Source organism: Mus pahari, chromosome 2, assembly GCF_900095145.1.
Source record: "Mus pahari chromosome 2, PAHARI_EIJ_v1.1, whole genome shotgun sequence".
Lineage (NCBI taxonomy): Eukaryota > Metazoa > Chordata > Mammalia > Rodentia > Muridae > Mus > Mus pahari.
Genome location: NC_034591.1, coordinates 7,556,239 through 7,571,558, shown reverse-complemented (window position 1 = coordinate 7,571,558; position 15,320 = coordinate 7,556,239). Strand labels below are relative to the sequence as shown.

General features: G+C 36.5%; 1 protein-coding gene across 1 annotated transcript in view; it reads right to left on the bottom strand.

The window, feature by feature from the left end:
* The window catches only part of Sema3d (semaphorin 3D), a 182,926-nt gene that overhangs the window by 12,868 nt on the left and 154,738 nt on the right, over positions 1 to 15,320 (bottom strand). Inside the window, exons 12-15 of the mRNA XM_021190341.2 lie at positions 9,235 to 9,457; positions 6,770 to 6,858; positions 4,486 to 4,527; positions 1,697 to 1,854 (exon numbers count right to left, since the gene is read on the bottom strand). Of these exons, the coding sequence (XP_021046000.1) occupies positions 1,697 to 1,854; positions 4,486 to 4,527; positions 6,770 to 6,858; positions 9,235 to 9,457 (512 nt within the window). The remainder of the gene's footprint in view (positions 1 to 1,696; positions 1,855 to 4,485; positions 4,528 to 6,769; positions 6,859 to 9,234; positions 9,458 to 15,320) is intronic.

Below are 15,320 nucleotides of genomic sequence, written 5' to 3'. Positions count from 1 at the left end.
TTTGTTTGAACTGTATGGCACAGTGTTGTTACAGCCAATCTACACTGTCACAGCACACCAGGATTCCTTATTTCCTTCTGACAGTTTTGGTAAATCCTATAGAACCCTCATCCACCGCTACTCTCTCCAGTTCATGTTGTCACTTCAGAGATCAGAGAAGCAGCAGTAAACTTTCTCAGATGCTTGGGGTGCTCCCCAGGGTCAAAGCTGACCAGATGACAACCTTGGAAAAGAGTCATCCATTGTACACATCTGTAACCTCGGATAGACATTATGTTAGGTGAGGGAGCACATCACAGTGGCATGTCTGTAAGATCAGAGATGCAGTCTTGGGAAATACAACAAGAAGAAAATTATGATGGTATAAGGTACACGAGGTCACAAATGTTTTTAAATCTTGGCTTCTTCAGGAATGGGATCAATTAATCAAAGCCAACATTTATTGCCAAGTAATGAGCGCTCTGTTTTTCGGCTTCTAGAAAAGTATTCCCCAAAGATTCACTAAGATGAGTGTTACTGGGCAGAAAAGTTTAACAAAATGTTGGTAACTTTTAACTGCTAATAATCATATTTACCCACTTATGTGTAATTTATGGACTTGAAAGAATATAAAATGTGTCTCAGTTTTAACCAATGTTTGCAGACTAAAGTAAGCACCTTTTATCTTTTGAGTCCTCAAGTTTGGAATTTGACAAATCAGTGAAGTATTTAAAATAAAATAAAATAAATGTCCATTTGGTAGTGAAATGTATGCAGTCTCTCCACTTTAAGTATCAAAACACAAAAAGCTCAAAAAATAACTTAAAAATGAAAATAATCAAAGTCACAAATAATGTTATCTAGAAGAACTCATGCTTGGAATAACTCCTAAGAAAATAATGTTACTAATATTTTCATACATAAATAATAAGATAAAATATTTATCTAACATAGACATTTATATTATTTCTAATTATTTTATCACTACTAAAAAATAGTGTGAAAATGTGTATCTTATACTCTGGATGACTTTTACTTGTATGTGTCCAATCAAACAATAGTTGAGCTTTCTTGGCAATTTCCAGGTGTGTATCAAACAAAAGGCCACAAAAGTCAAGGAAACAGTTTGTCATTGAAGCTTATCTTAGTGACAGAAATTGACAAATTATAGTCATAAGAGTAAATATAAAATTGAACCAAGTCACTAGATGTACCGTAGACTGTGTCTGAACGACTACAAACATATATTTATAAGTGACTTACAAAGAAATGGATGTGAATATGTTCACGTTTAGAAATTCAATAGAAGAAATGTAGAATAAAGTAGTTAATAAGAACAATTTTGGGAAGCAGACATGAAATTACTATGTAGCTCAGGCTGTTCTAAACTCATTACAATCCTCTTGCTTCTGCCTCCTGAGTTGTGGGAGTATAGGAATGAGCCAACATGGTTAACTGTCAAATAAAATTCTATCGTGTTTTACTTTAATGAAAAAAAACAGTGTATTGAATTTATCAGACTTTTAAAAAAATTTCCACATTTCACTATTTCAGAACATCTGTTCTACCTTCCCAACTTTAAGTTAATATAAAATGTTTGAACATTTTAATTGAAATATTCTTCCTATAGACCAAGTTTTCTTTGTCTTTTTCTTGAACTCCAAGGAATGTCCCTTGTGTAAGAAACCCATCCTGTGGAAAGGAGGTGTGCCCTGACCTTTTAGAGGTGGGTGCATATCTGGAGCAAGCATTTCCATCCCAAGCACAGTAAGGGTCTCTGGCGAGACAGCAGTCTGCACATGCTTTCCCATAAGTGTCGCATCTGTGCAAGGAGAGCTGAACCAATCCATCCCAGGAACCAACGTACAACTGTTGCTACAAATCAAGCAGAAGAAATGAATTAGAAGCATCGCTCACATTAGTCTTGAGAAGCATTCTTTCGTAAATACCACAGGATAGCTTTAAATCTGTTTGCGAGTGTCCAGCTATCTTGAACACTTTTGGAGAAGTGTGAGGAGTAGTAAGACCAGTCAAGCTCTTCTACCCCTGGCCTGACTCTGTATTGAACACATTGATCTGCAATGGACAACATTCTAGAAAGCTAAAGTAGACATGGCAGTAGGTGAGGAATGTCAAACCCCAGCTGCTGCAGGTCTATACAATTGCAATGTTAATTGCTTTCTCAGTAGAAGTTACACTCTGGTAGGTTCTAGAAAGCATAGATACTATAGGCAATATTGATGGCATGCCTCTGTCATGTCTCTCAACATAGTATGACTAAAAAGACACTCCTGACACTGTCTATTTTTAAGTAACCATATCATTTGCTAATGATGAAGTAATCCTGAAAGAATACGGATTACAATTGGGAAAGTAAGTATTTGTTACTTCCATGCAGACATCACCAAGTGGACTTCAGCTATGCCATCCCACTAAGCAAATGCTGCAGGATCCTGGAAACACATGACATAAATGACACTTTTTAAAGTTCATCCTGAAATTCCCCATACCGTCCCATTTGTGTGTCTGCAGCAGAGGTCATAAAGAAGGAAGAATAAGTAGATGAGTGAGGCTCAGCATATGCTTTCAAATAAATTGTGATCACCTCCAGCGGAAAACTCTAAGCATTAAAAAAAAAAAAAAAAAAAAAAAAGGAGGGACATCACAGAAGTTGATGCTAGCATAAAAAGAATAGAAGTTCTCAACTCTAAAAGTTATCTTGCACTTTATTGCCTGATAAATTCTGCTAAGACTTCGCCGTCATCAAACACAATGAATCCAGTTATCTATTTTCCACAGCACTCTGAGGGCTTATTTTCATCACCATTACTAATTTTCACTTTTTCAGTGAACTCTAATCTGCCACCACACTTGCAAGCCCTATATCATTGCTTGCTTCGACTGTTTGGAAGAGTTCAAACTATTTCCCTTGACGCCAACCTTTGCTCTAACCAGTACTTCTGCACAGGGTCTACTTCATCTTCCACAAACAGAGCTTTACAAGAAGATGGTCTTATCATGACATTTCTCTGCCTAAAACACATAATGTTTTTTGTCCTGAAACTATTATGCATCATAGAGAACAGGTAGGGCTAAAATATTTAGGCTTAGCTATCCAGAGTCATTTCTAACTTCCTTTTGCCTTAAGCACACATATGTTTTAAGTCAAATTTTATACACACTTAATGGAAACAGGTGTAGGTTTTTATTTTTCACATCCTTACTCCTCCACTCTATTCCTCTTTTTATTTTTCTGGTTAACTACAGCCTCATTCATGACTCAGTTTGTCTGCCTCTTTCCTTATTTCCTTTCCCCTGCTCTTTCTGGCTCCTTTCAGTCACTTTCTGGTTTTTGTCTCTTACATGCTTTAGTTATTACTCTACATTGTTAGCATGCTTTTCTCTCTCAACTTTTCCAAGAGTTTCATTAAGACTATGTTATTTATTCTTTTCTGCATATCCAAAGGACAATAGCATGGATTCAAGGAAAAAATGTTATTTAATGAGCAAGTCAATGACACAGACCTCAGAATCAAACCCATTTTGACTTTCCTTTAAAACTGGTCTACCATGCTTAATTGTAGCAATGCTTTAATGTAGAACTTATATTATCAAATGACTTTCTTCAATCATGAGGATATAAGTAGAAATAGAACAAAAATTCTAAACCTAGTCATTTGAGATGTGAATTATAATACCAGGGAACTGTAAATATTTTATCACTATTAAAATTGGCTACTGTTAACACATTGTTTTGGTTAAAACATTGGCATGTATTTAAATGGCTAGGAAAATATCAGGGATAGAAGAGGTGATGTACTTGTCTAGTACTTGCAAGGGACTAGGTTTAATCCCCAGCAGTGAGAAAAAGAAACAAGGTTCTGCTTATTCCTATAAACGAACACAACACACAGGAGGCAGTGTTAAAACACAAATATTGTGAGTTCTGGACTAGCCTGAGATAGACAGTAAGATCCTGTCTTCAGTAAAGTACTCTTTGGCTTGCCTGATGTCTGTGGAACCCTGGGTTCGATTTCAAGCATTACCAGTTAAACAAAACAAAATAAAAGTTAAAACTCATAACAAACAAGAGAGAATTCTAATTCTGTTGATGAGACTTAGGTATTAAGTAGGGTATTGATGATTGACTCTTTAGTGTTGTGTACCAAAATTCTTATTTGAAATTCCAGATTCCCAGTTAAAACCCCTTTTCAAAGTTTGTGATTGTCATATTAAATATATGTCTTATGCCTGGACAGAAACACAACTCAACTGCCCCACTGTTTTTGTTTTGTTTTCTGTGTTTTGTGAGTTGAAAGATGAGAGTACTCACATTCAATCTTCATTCTCCTAAGGCCAGACAAAACCAATGACTTTGAATTAATAGGGGGAGTCAAGCAACTTTCAACTATCTGCCTTAATAATGCCCTAACTTCCAGTTTCCAGTTCCAATAGATTTTGCAAATGAACTCAGAAGTTAATTATTGAACAAAAATTACGAAGTACCTGCTTCAGTGACAACTCCATGTTCAAGATGGCTGTTGGGTGCTGCAAAGAGAAGGAAATGGCAGTAAGAGACATTCACAGCTTTAGATGAATAAGTTATTTTAGTTTATATAAAACATGGCTTTTCAGACTCAATGAGAGGAGAAACTGATTTGTATTGCTTGCTGTTTTCTTATAGTGTGTATTAATTCTCCATTGCTAGGCACAATGAAAATGTTTAAGGTACTTTATCAGAGACAAACAAGGCAACTGCATGAGGAGGCGTTGTGTTGAAAATGACTTGTAGCTATTCACAAGTTTTCACCTTGCTCTAAACCTGCTTATCTTAACTGCTGCCATATAATTCATACTAGTGCTGACAAGAACATCTCTGTATTTATTTATTGCTCCTTTCTGATCTTACTTGCATCAAAGATACTAAACACGTTTAAGTAACAGAGCTTTGCAAAGCTATAGTTCTGTTGGCTGATGATGATATTTCTTAGGTGACACTACAAGCTACGAAACTGTGCATTTTCATGATACAGGTCAGATTTTATTTCTAATAGGACCAGAAGCATGAATATAAAACCAACAAAACATATAAAGCAGGACATTTTTAATAGATGTATTATATATGTATTATTTACCTAGTATTTATTCATTTATTGCTTTCATATAGTAATTGACAAACAGTGGATGTTACAGATTTAAGAAAATATATAAAAGGAAAATTTTTAAGTTAAAAAAGGTTTATTTTTTTTTAAAGTTGGTTGCAATAATTTTTGTTGCCCTTGATTTTAAAAACATGGCCATGTCCATCAAATTATGTTTGTTTCTTTGTGTGTTTGTTTGTTTTGCGTTGCTTTGTTCTTAATTGCATTTTACCTCAACAAAATTGTTAATAAAAGAAAGGAAACATAGGTAGAAAAGAGAATAGGGGAGAATAAAATGGGAAAGAGAGGAGAAAATCAGAGGAGAAGAGAAAAGTGAGAAGAGAAGAGAAACAATAGACACAAGATGAGAGAAGAAAAGGAGCGCGGGTATGGAACTTAGTGGTGAATTGTTTGCATGCAAAAGGCCACAGATTTCATCTCTAGCATGGATCGATAGATAATAGATAGATAAATAGATAGACAGACAGATAGACCGATAGGTGATAGACGGATATATGGTAGAGAGAGAAATGGATGGGTTGATCGGTGAATGGATGGATGGACGGGTACATAGATGGATTGATGGGTTGGCCGATGGGTAGATTAAAGGAAGAGGAAGAGGAGGAGGAGGAGAATAAAAATCAGAACCAACTGTGCAGACAGTCACTGATAAAACAGTCAGTCCTTGGCACTGAGACTCACGAGAGACTATCTGTTCTCATGCACTTCTATGTGTGACAGAAAAACTCTGAAGCCTCTGCTTCTTAGACCCTTCCATTTGACATCAGCTTTTCCCTTAGGAACCACCCAAGATTCTGTTTTTGCAGAGGCCAAATAGCTGGTCCTGTTCTTGTTAACTTCTTGACCACTATTATCATCACAATGTAAACAGGAACCTGCAAGGCCCAGCATGATAATCAACTTCAGCCCTTCCCAGTGGAGGACTCCACTCTCCAGGCCATGCACGTTTACATGGAGACCGTTTTTTTTTTTTTTTTTTTTTTTTTTTTTTTTAATAAACCTTTTTAACAAAACAAAAACATAAAAGAACACATTTTCTAAGAAATAGAACCTTATTTCTAGTGTCTTACTTTTCAGGAAATAATTCTAAATACCCCAGAGTAGCTTCAAAGAATGCCACACAGAAAAATATATTTATTGTCAAAAGCCGAATTTAAAACAAATAAATCTTCCTCCAGGCCTACTAACAATGCCCTTTGAGAGGTGAAAGGATTGTAGCATGCATAACTTGTTATCATTCATTTTTTTTTCTTCATTTCATTACATTAACGCTGGGCTCCTATACATGATTCATAAACTTTTCCAGTTTTCTCGAATTCATTTGGGGAAAAAACTCCAAGCAACACTCATAACAGCAGGAAAGCATGCGTGTAGTGAGAGATCCCCAGCTATCCTTCAGTGCGGCACTTTGACTGTCTGTATCCTTGGATGGCGCAGCAAAGAGAGGCAAGCCTGGCAGCTCCTGCCAGACGTACACAGCACCGGAAGTGGGTGCCTTTTCCCACTGGGATATGGCCTCCTTTGGTTAGGCCAGAGGAACCATTGAAGCTCATTTCAGTGACTTCCCCTGAGCAGCACTGGGGCAGTGAGCTCACCCTCTATTTTTGTGGCCCGGTGTCCTTTCTCACCTTGAATACCTGAAGCTCCTCCAGTACTACCTCTTCCATATTCCACTTCTCCTTGGAGATGCTCACAACTTTCAGGACTGTTCCAATGTCTGAAAAACAATAATGACCCATAACCCCACTGCTTCCACTTTAATATTTAGTTGAATGAATATTTCTGGAAATCTCAAAAATTTCCCCCCACTTTCAATGAATCTGGCCAAATAAAGTAGTGAGAAATGAAGACTACTTATCTGATGGAGCCTTTCCAGAGTAGACACATATAAAGAGGCTAAAAGGTTATGTAAAAAATTCCTGCAATAAGATTTCCCTGCAATATTAAGATTTACCTAGTAATTATATCTGATTTATTATATCAGTAATATATGTAGTCTTTTTAAAATGTTAACAGTTGTCCAGCAAACTCTGACTATCTTTCCATGAAGAAACTAACCCTAAGTTCAGATAATGATTGTTAATGAGTTAAAAATTAAAGTTTATTCAAATGACTTCAGTTCAAACTCAAAGGAAAATACAAGTTTAATGATATACAACAAAAGTTATGCTTAGGAAAGGTATCTTAAATTCCTTTATAGTGAGTACAGTGTGACTGTGCAGCATTGGAGCATAGAAAGATAATAAAAAACACACTAGAAAAAACTAAAATGGATCTGTTAGTCTGCAATTAATCTATTGAAAATATATCTTTAAACCTCAGCAGTGCGGCTTGAGAATAGGGACAGATAATAATACCACTATATTTAGAAAATGCCTAGATTATTTAACTTTTAAAAATCACTCTAGGATGTTCGAAACTGTTAAATACATTTTGCAGTATAAAATTGACTTTTAAAATAATCATATTTTTCTGAGGAAAGGTTAGGTAGTACCACCTAGTGGCTGAGTGCTGTTTGCAGTAGTGAACTGTTACCAACCTGTGAATGAATTTTGGCTGGACAGAACAAATTAAATTTTGCTCATGAGAATTAATAGGAGACTAAAGTCCTGACCCTTGGGTAGTCATTGCTCCATTCTCAGAAATGGGACATCCCTTAGATTATCTGTTTTGTGTTTGCCCTCTATGATATCATTAGGCCTGACAGGAGCTATTTAGTGGCCCTAGGAGTTACTACACGGTCCTTCTCATAATAAGTCTAACTTGTGCAGAACCCTGATAGTACTTAAGGGGTATATAATCCTAAAATGATTTCATATTCTAAAACTCCTGTTCCAATAAAATAACACTTAAAACTCATCAAGGAACACATATAATACAGGATAAGTCTAAAGATACATGTTGTCTTTTCTGCCCCTAGAACACTGTTATTATGTAACATTTTTCTTAATTTGGGAATCACCAAATAAGCAACATTATTTATGTAAAATGTATGTGCATATATATATGCATGTATGTGTCCCTCTCTCTACACACACACACACACACACACACACACACACACACATATATATATATATATATATATATATTTCTTATTTAAAGCATATACTATACAATTAAAAATGTTGGCAAACTATTAGCTGATGTTTTATATCTATATATATAGGCAGATACACAAACAGACAAATATAGAGACAGACAGAGCGATAGGTCCATTACTACTCCTTAGGATGGTCTGGACTTGTGATCTTCCTCTTGATCCTAAGATTATAGGTTTTCATTATCACACTTGACCAAAAACATGTTATTTTGATCATATTTTAATTACAAAGTTGACACAGAATAAACTGCATTAATATGAACCCACGAAGTTAATTTTAAAAATAATTTATTTATATTTATTTTATGTGCATGGGTGTTTTGGTTTTAAGTATGTATGCATATATGAAAGTGCCAGATCTGGAGTTACAGACACTTGTGAGCTGCGATGTTCATGCTAAGAATTGAGCACACATTCTCTGGAAGAGCAGTTAGTTAGTGCTCTTAACTGCTGAGCCATCTCTCCAGTCTCCACGAAGTTAACTTTAATCTTCAAAATTCATGGACAGGAAAGTAAACTTCCAAGAGGTTTTATTTGAAAGCATTTACCAAGTAACGCTTAATGATTCTAGGAAGTGTCTTCAGGCTAGCAAGGCTCTGATTTCCAGGCTAGTGAGCAGAGAATTGTGGGTAGAATTTACCAGCATCCTGCCATAGCAACAGCAGGTAAGCATGGAGACACAGCATCATCTTACTTACTTTCAGTCCTCCATGATTAGACAGACACAATTTGAGCAACTAAGCCGGAACAGTGTGAAAAACATTGAAGATACATGCATTTTAAAACTTCAGTGTAGATGGCAGACATTGCTGATCATTACTTAAACGGACCACCTATACAAGTTCAGGAAAAGCTGTCAAGGTATTAATTAATGTTTACTTGACTTTGGATGACAAATATTTTGCAGGTTTTTGTTTGTTTGTTTGTTTGTTTGTTTTATTTCTCCATTAACAAATAGTTCCTTTGACTGAAAGTGTGGTTTGATCGTACCTGTTCCGAGAAACATGACGTCATACTGCCCGTCTTCAGCGACCACGTGATCCACCACTATCTGCGTCAGCCTGTAATCCACGTTGATTCTCTTGAAGGTCGGTGCTCCTGCCACTGGGTACACCGACTTATACATCACAGGGTGCCGCCTTATGAAACTGATAACATCATCTGGAAAGTCTCGGGTGGACTTAATCAGTGGGTCATAGGTTTTGCTTGGACACTGAAAAGAAAGATGCACAGGAATAAACGCGCTACCTAGGCAGATGGCAGAGCAGTGAGGAACCATTCTGATGTGTGGTGAGTGCAGCTCTGATAGAGTTAAATCCATGCCAAAACATTCAAAATTATGTGACTTTACCTGAATTTTCCAAGATTTCCCCAGTGTAATGTTTTTTCTTAAAAATATTGTTTTAAATAAAGATTTTTTTTTTAATCAAGCAAGATGGTACATCCATTTAATTACAAAACAGGGTCTGGGCAGGAGGATCCAGGTTTAGAGGCTACCCAGACAAATGCAGAGTTCACAGCCAGAACGAAAACAAATCATACTACCACCCCCAAAACCTAAAAGTTTCTCATGATGACACTGGGAGCTTAAATTGATGAAACTCATGAAAATGATCTATAAGCCCCTGAATGTACAGAAAGCTTTTATTTTCAATAAAAAAGAAAGAAAGAAAAAGGATTCCTTTCCAATTTACCTGTTTATTAAAAATTAAAAGGATCAAGTCGACACGTCATAAAATTAGCTCCAAAGGAGCTTTAAGTGCTTGAGGTTATAATTATACACTTCTGCTACAGCTACGCTGACAATTAGGCCATGCCCCAACCTGCAGCCTTTCCCCTAAGCCTAGGCTCTGAGAAGGCAGGCACCTCGGGTCCTATCTCATGTCTGCCTAGACCCGCTTCCCGGGAGCGGGTATTAAAGAAAGCATTAGCATCAACTGCCCTCTGGTGGTCAGACATAAAAGCACACGTTGCTAGAAATGCACTGAATTTGTGATACTTATCTAAAATAAAGAAGGAATGACATTACAATTTGAATATTTTAGAAGGTATATATACTCTTTCATATAATGTTTCATTTATGTGTCAAAAACGGCATCCTAGGAAGTTGTTTTTAATAGAAGGATAACATCACATTTTAGTTGTTCTTAGACAAATGACTATTTGGAATAAACATACTTAATCATTACAAGTATATAAAATAAAATTTATCACATCAGATAAAACCCATATTAAAGTTATTTCGAAGATATCAAAATAGAATAAAAACAAAAGCTAAAAACAAATCAAAGTTTTCTAAAAAGTGGTAACACAAAATGAAGTTTCCACTGAACAAAGGCATTTAAATTAGGGACTAATTAGAATCATGCCAAGCTCCAAGGGCTGCCCCTCAGGGGTCAAAGGTGCATTGTTAGCTGAAGATCCTGGGTTAACTGGTAATAGTTATCCTTCCAGATTCCATGTCAATGCAACCATAATGATCCATTATAAAGGAGAATGTCCACCAAAGAGGTTACACAAACAATTGTAAAGACTTGATAGTCATCTTTTAACTAGTTTGAGAATATTTATCTTTACAGAAGTCTTGAATGTCTACTATTAAGAAACTGACCATTTCCCAATGTCAAGGATTTTTTTCACTTTGTTTTGTTTTGTTTTTTGTTTTGTTTTGTTTTTTTTTGTCCTAGGTCTGATTGAAGGAGAATAGAAATGTCCTACATCATTAGCTTGTTTGATATTCATTTAGCATCTCTGTCACTGAAGGCTGGCAAAGTCTGTGTGTCCATCACTGTTTTGTGCATTTATCTCATCCACAGAAAATCTGTCAGCTTGCTAGAGGAAGGAGCCCTTTGTTAAGTGTATTGAGACTGGAAATGTATATCAACATAGATAATATTGAGCTCTTTCTCAATTATAGTCTGTACATTTGAGACATACTCAAAGGCCATTCCCAGAAGGCATATGTCTCATAACGTCTTCAGGTCAGTCTGATTGATTTAACATTAAAAGCAAGATTTTGACTGTATGGTATGTTGGAAAGAGTCCTTCAATTTAATATATATATATATATATATATATATATATATTTTAAAAAAGAAACAAAACAAAACAACAACAAAAATCCTCAGACTTTGTAGCTGTAGTTACACAGTAGTCAGAATTTCAAAATTCAGAAATTCATGATAGTCAAGCCACAGTTTTTTGTTATGAAATTTAAAAACACATGTTTCCCTGGAAGTGAGTGCTATTAAATAAGATGTAATAAGCATTTAGCAATGCTGCCGCTGCCAGCTCTCCTCACAGCTTGCCTATCACAGAAAGGGATAAAAACTAAGGGACGACAAGAGAAGGGAAAGAGAAACCTGGTTTCTATTGACAGCTACAGGAAGACTTTTGGAAACGCATTTTCTTCTCATGGCAGCTTTCCCTGTGGCATGTGGCCAGTGTTCTGCTGAGACCCTCTGCCCCTCGTTGCTAGGAGTGATTGCAGGCCCTCACCGTTAGGATCACACAAGTGAAACTGGTTTAGGAGTGTTACTCCCCAAGGTTGAAGGTTGGACAGTATGAACCCATTAGTGTTGTTTTAGTTCATTCAATCCAGTGTGTGTTTGGTTTGTTGTTACACAATGCACAACTACACAGGCCCAGCAACTATTCAGGCAAAATAGGAATGAGAATCCCATGAAGGGGAAACACAAAGTATAAAGAAATGCCCCACCAAGGAAAAGCCGTATTTGGTTATTAGTTTTCCTTCAAGGATTCATACTGAAGCTGTATATCCTAGGTGGTAGTGTGGGTATGTGTATATTCTTTGAAAACTGTAACTATTTTTATAATTCCTCTACATCGCCCGTCCTCCATAGCATCTCTTCTTTCTTCCCGTGGTTTCCTAGCATTTCTTTGACTCCTACAAAAAGAAGGGATTCTAGCTTATTAAACTGTGTTTTTCCTTGCTCCTCTTAAAACCTCTTACAACAGTTTCGACTTTGAGAGAATACAAAATTGGAACAGAAAACTTTCAGTCAGACTTTAAGCCGCCAACACATTGCAGGATCTATGGCAAAAGCCTAAGACAAAAGAGATCAGGCCTAGACAAAGTCTGAGATGCCAGGGTGCAGCTCCCAGCAGCTGGCCTGCTGTCTGTGTCAGACAGCCGGAGTTAGCTAGGTGTGATTCTCTTATGTTTGGCAGGTCTGGCTGCGTGGCTGTGCAGGGCCTTCAGGGGGGCAGTGGGAAGCAATGGAGAAGGAGAGAAGAGAAGGGGTTTTGATCCAGTGTGAGAACCTTGCCATGGCAAAGCACCAGGCAGCTGTGAAAAGCTTATCTGCTCCATGTGGGTGCTGGTTTCTCTTTTCTCCTTGTCACAATTTCCTTACACAAATCAGAACAATGGCTAATGTGAGGGAAGACATGACATGAGAGGAAAGACCAAACCAGCCCTCTTATTGGGGCAGACTGGAAAATGCCGCATAAAACTTTGTGTGTTTTATGTAAAGGTTATCTGATTTTTATTATTATCTGAAAATGCAGATTTTCTAAGGGGAATCTTATTCCCCTTAGTCATCTAAGCAACAGTCTGAAATAAATTTTGCAAAGAAAGACATTGCATTGGATATTAAAGATGTAGAGGAGGGATTTGTCCAAATATGTAGCCATTAGGGCATGACAAACTAGACAAAACTTAATTTAAGAAATTTAAATGTTTTAAGTGTTGCCCCACTTTCCTTCAGATTCCCATTTCCTTACAGGAATTGCTCTAACAGAGCAATGAAAATACAATTAAATATAGTGAGTAGCTTGAGAATTGGGAACCCTAGTTTAGAAACTAAAGTTCTGCTGAAATCCAGTGAAGGGGGTAAACACATCTTTAAATCATTGTTTTTGGAGAGGTATCCCGGGTCTAGTTGGTTATGGTAATGGTAGTGATGGTTGTTTTGTGAAAATCCTCAGCTCCTTTAGGTTTAAGAAATTGTGTTTCTTGAGGTATAGCTCCACTGAAAACTTTCCACCCAAGGAATTCACAAAGCGCTCACAGTTATTCAGCACTTATAATTGAGCAGTGTCTGCCTGGCAGAGGGAGAAGATAAAAATCAATGACAGTACCCATGACTCCTTTTAGTGTCCACCAATAAAAATGGAGGATTAGTTAGAATAAGCATGTGTTTTGATAATTGAATATGAAGCAGGGCAATTTGACAGTAACAGCAGTAGTCATTCTGAAAGAAATTATATGGGAATTACCATTTTTACAACATCTGAAAACTGGGGCAAAATGGTTTAAGGGTAGTGAATCATGTTTCCTATACATCTACATTATGAAAGCTCTTTTCAGCTTTTGACAGAAGAATGATTTAAAGCTGAAATCCATCAAGCACTGTGCAATGCAAATTATTAAAATGCCTTATCAGGATGGGGAGGATAACTTAATCTGTAAAGTGCTTGCCACAGAAGCAGAGGGATCTGATTTCAATCCTTCATACAATGTAAACAAAACAAAACAAAACAAAACAAAAAGAGCAAACAAAAACCAGGAACGTGTGAACATGACTGTAACCATGTTCTGGTGCAATGGAGGCAGAGGAGGGGGTTCGCTAGCAAGTTACCACATACACTTGCCAAATCGGTGAACTCCAGATTCACCCAGTAACTCTGTCTCCAAAATAATAACATACCAGGAACAACAGAGGAGGACATTGGATGTCAACCTCAGACTTCCAGACGCACATTCACCCATGTGCACATATAACACATACAAAATAAACACAGCATCCACAGGTGTGCACACACATGTGCACACACACACACACACATGTGCACACACACACAAGTGCACACACACACACACACACAAAGCCCTTGTCAACATAGAATAACAGTAAAGTATACTTCTTTATTTACAAAAACTATTAAATTATTTCTAAGAAATCAGTTATCAAAATCAAAATACTTCTTTTCAAACTTTCAAACCTTCCTTAGAGTGAGGTGTTTTTTTAGACTATTAGCTTTCTCAAATTTGGTATCCACGTCTGATTTGTACCTTTTTTTTTTTTTTTGGTTTTTTTTTTTGTTTTTGTTTTTTTGTTTTTTTTCTCAGTTGGAACTTCACAGCACTAAACCAAGCAGGACAGTAAAGATTCTAAAAATTCATCTGAAGAAAACCTAGTTTGTTCAGTTGCTCATTTCAGACACCAGAGGGCAGAAGAGTCACCAAGGTAAAATATCTGTGCATGCACAGATTTATTAACACAGAGCACTGTGGACCAGGAGTTGAGATTTGGCATTGGTCAATAGTGGTACATTAAACCCAAACCAAGAAAATTAACTAAGGTGGGAATGACTTCATGCCAGTAAATACTTGACTGAGGTCCATACTGGAATATCAATTCAGAGTTCAATTATAAAAGTAATATGGAAAATATAAAAGCAAAGGCTCTAGCTGATGTATAGAAAACAAACCCTATATTCAGCAAATCTTATTCAAGTTAGAAACATTTTGCTATTTTAAAATAAAAATGTCAAGTTTTGTAGGGCTACAAAGCTTCATTATACTTATATAGAGGACAGACCAGGCCATAATGATACAGTTCATGGTTGTAACAGTAGGAGTTGTTGGTACTTACAAAGTAGCACAATACATGCAGTTCTTCATGTAGCTTAAATCTAACTTAATCAAAACCTACCACTTAAAAGTTATGAGACCATGAGCACGCGTGAATGGATGTCCATTGATGTTTTTCTCAAATACAACTGTGTGAAATAATCAACATTCTGATGATCTAAGAAGGTATGAAGTATGCTGGGTGGGTTAGCACATGTCTGTCATCCTAGCACTTGGAAGAGAAAGGCAGGAAGATCAGGAATTCAAGCCGTCTTTGAATATATTGTAAGTTTCAGGCTTATTTGGACTATATAAGACCCTGCTTCAAAACAACAATGACAAAAAAACTGTAGTGAGATATCATGTATGTACATATAAAAATGTTTGTGCCATAAGGTATATTGAGATATAATTCTGAATAAAAGTTCTGAATTGAAGGAAAAAGAAATAACTGTAATTTTGTACTTTTGATAAACAC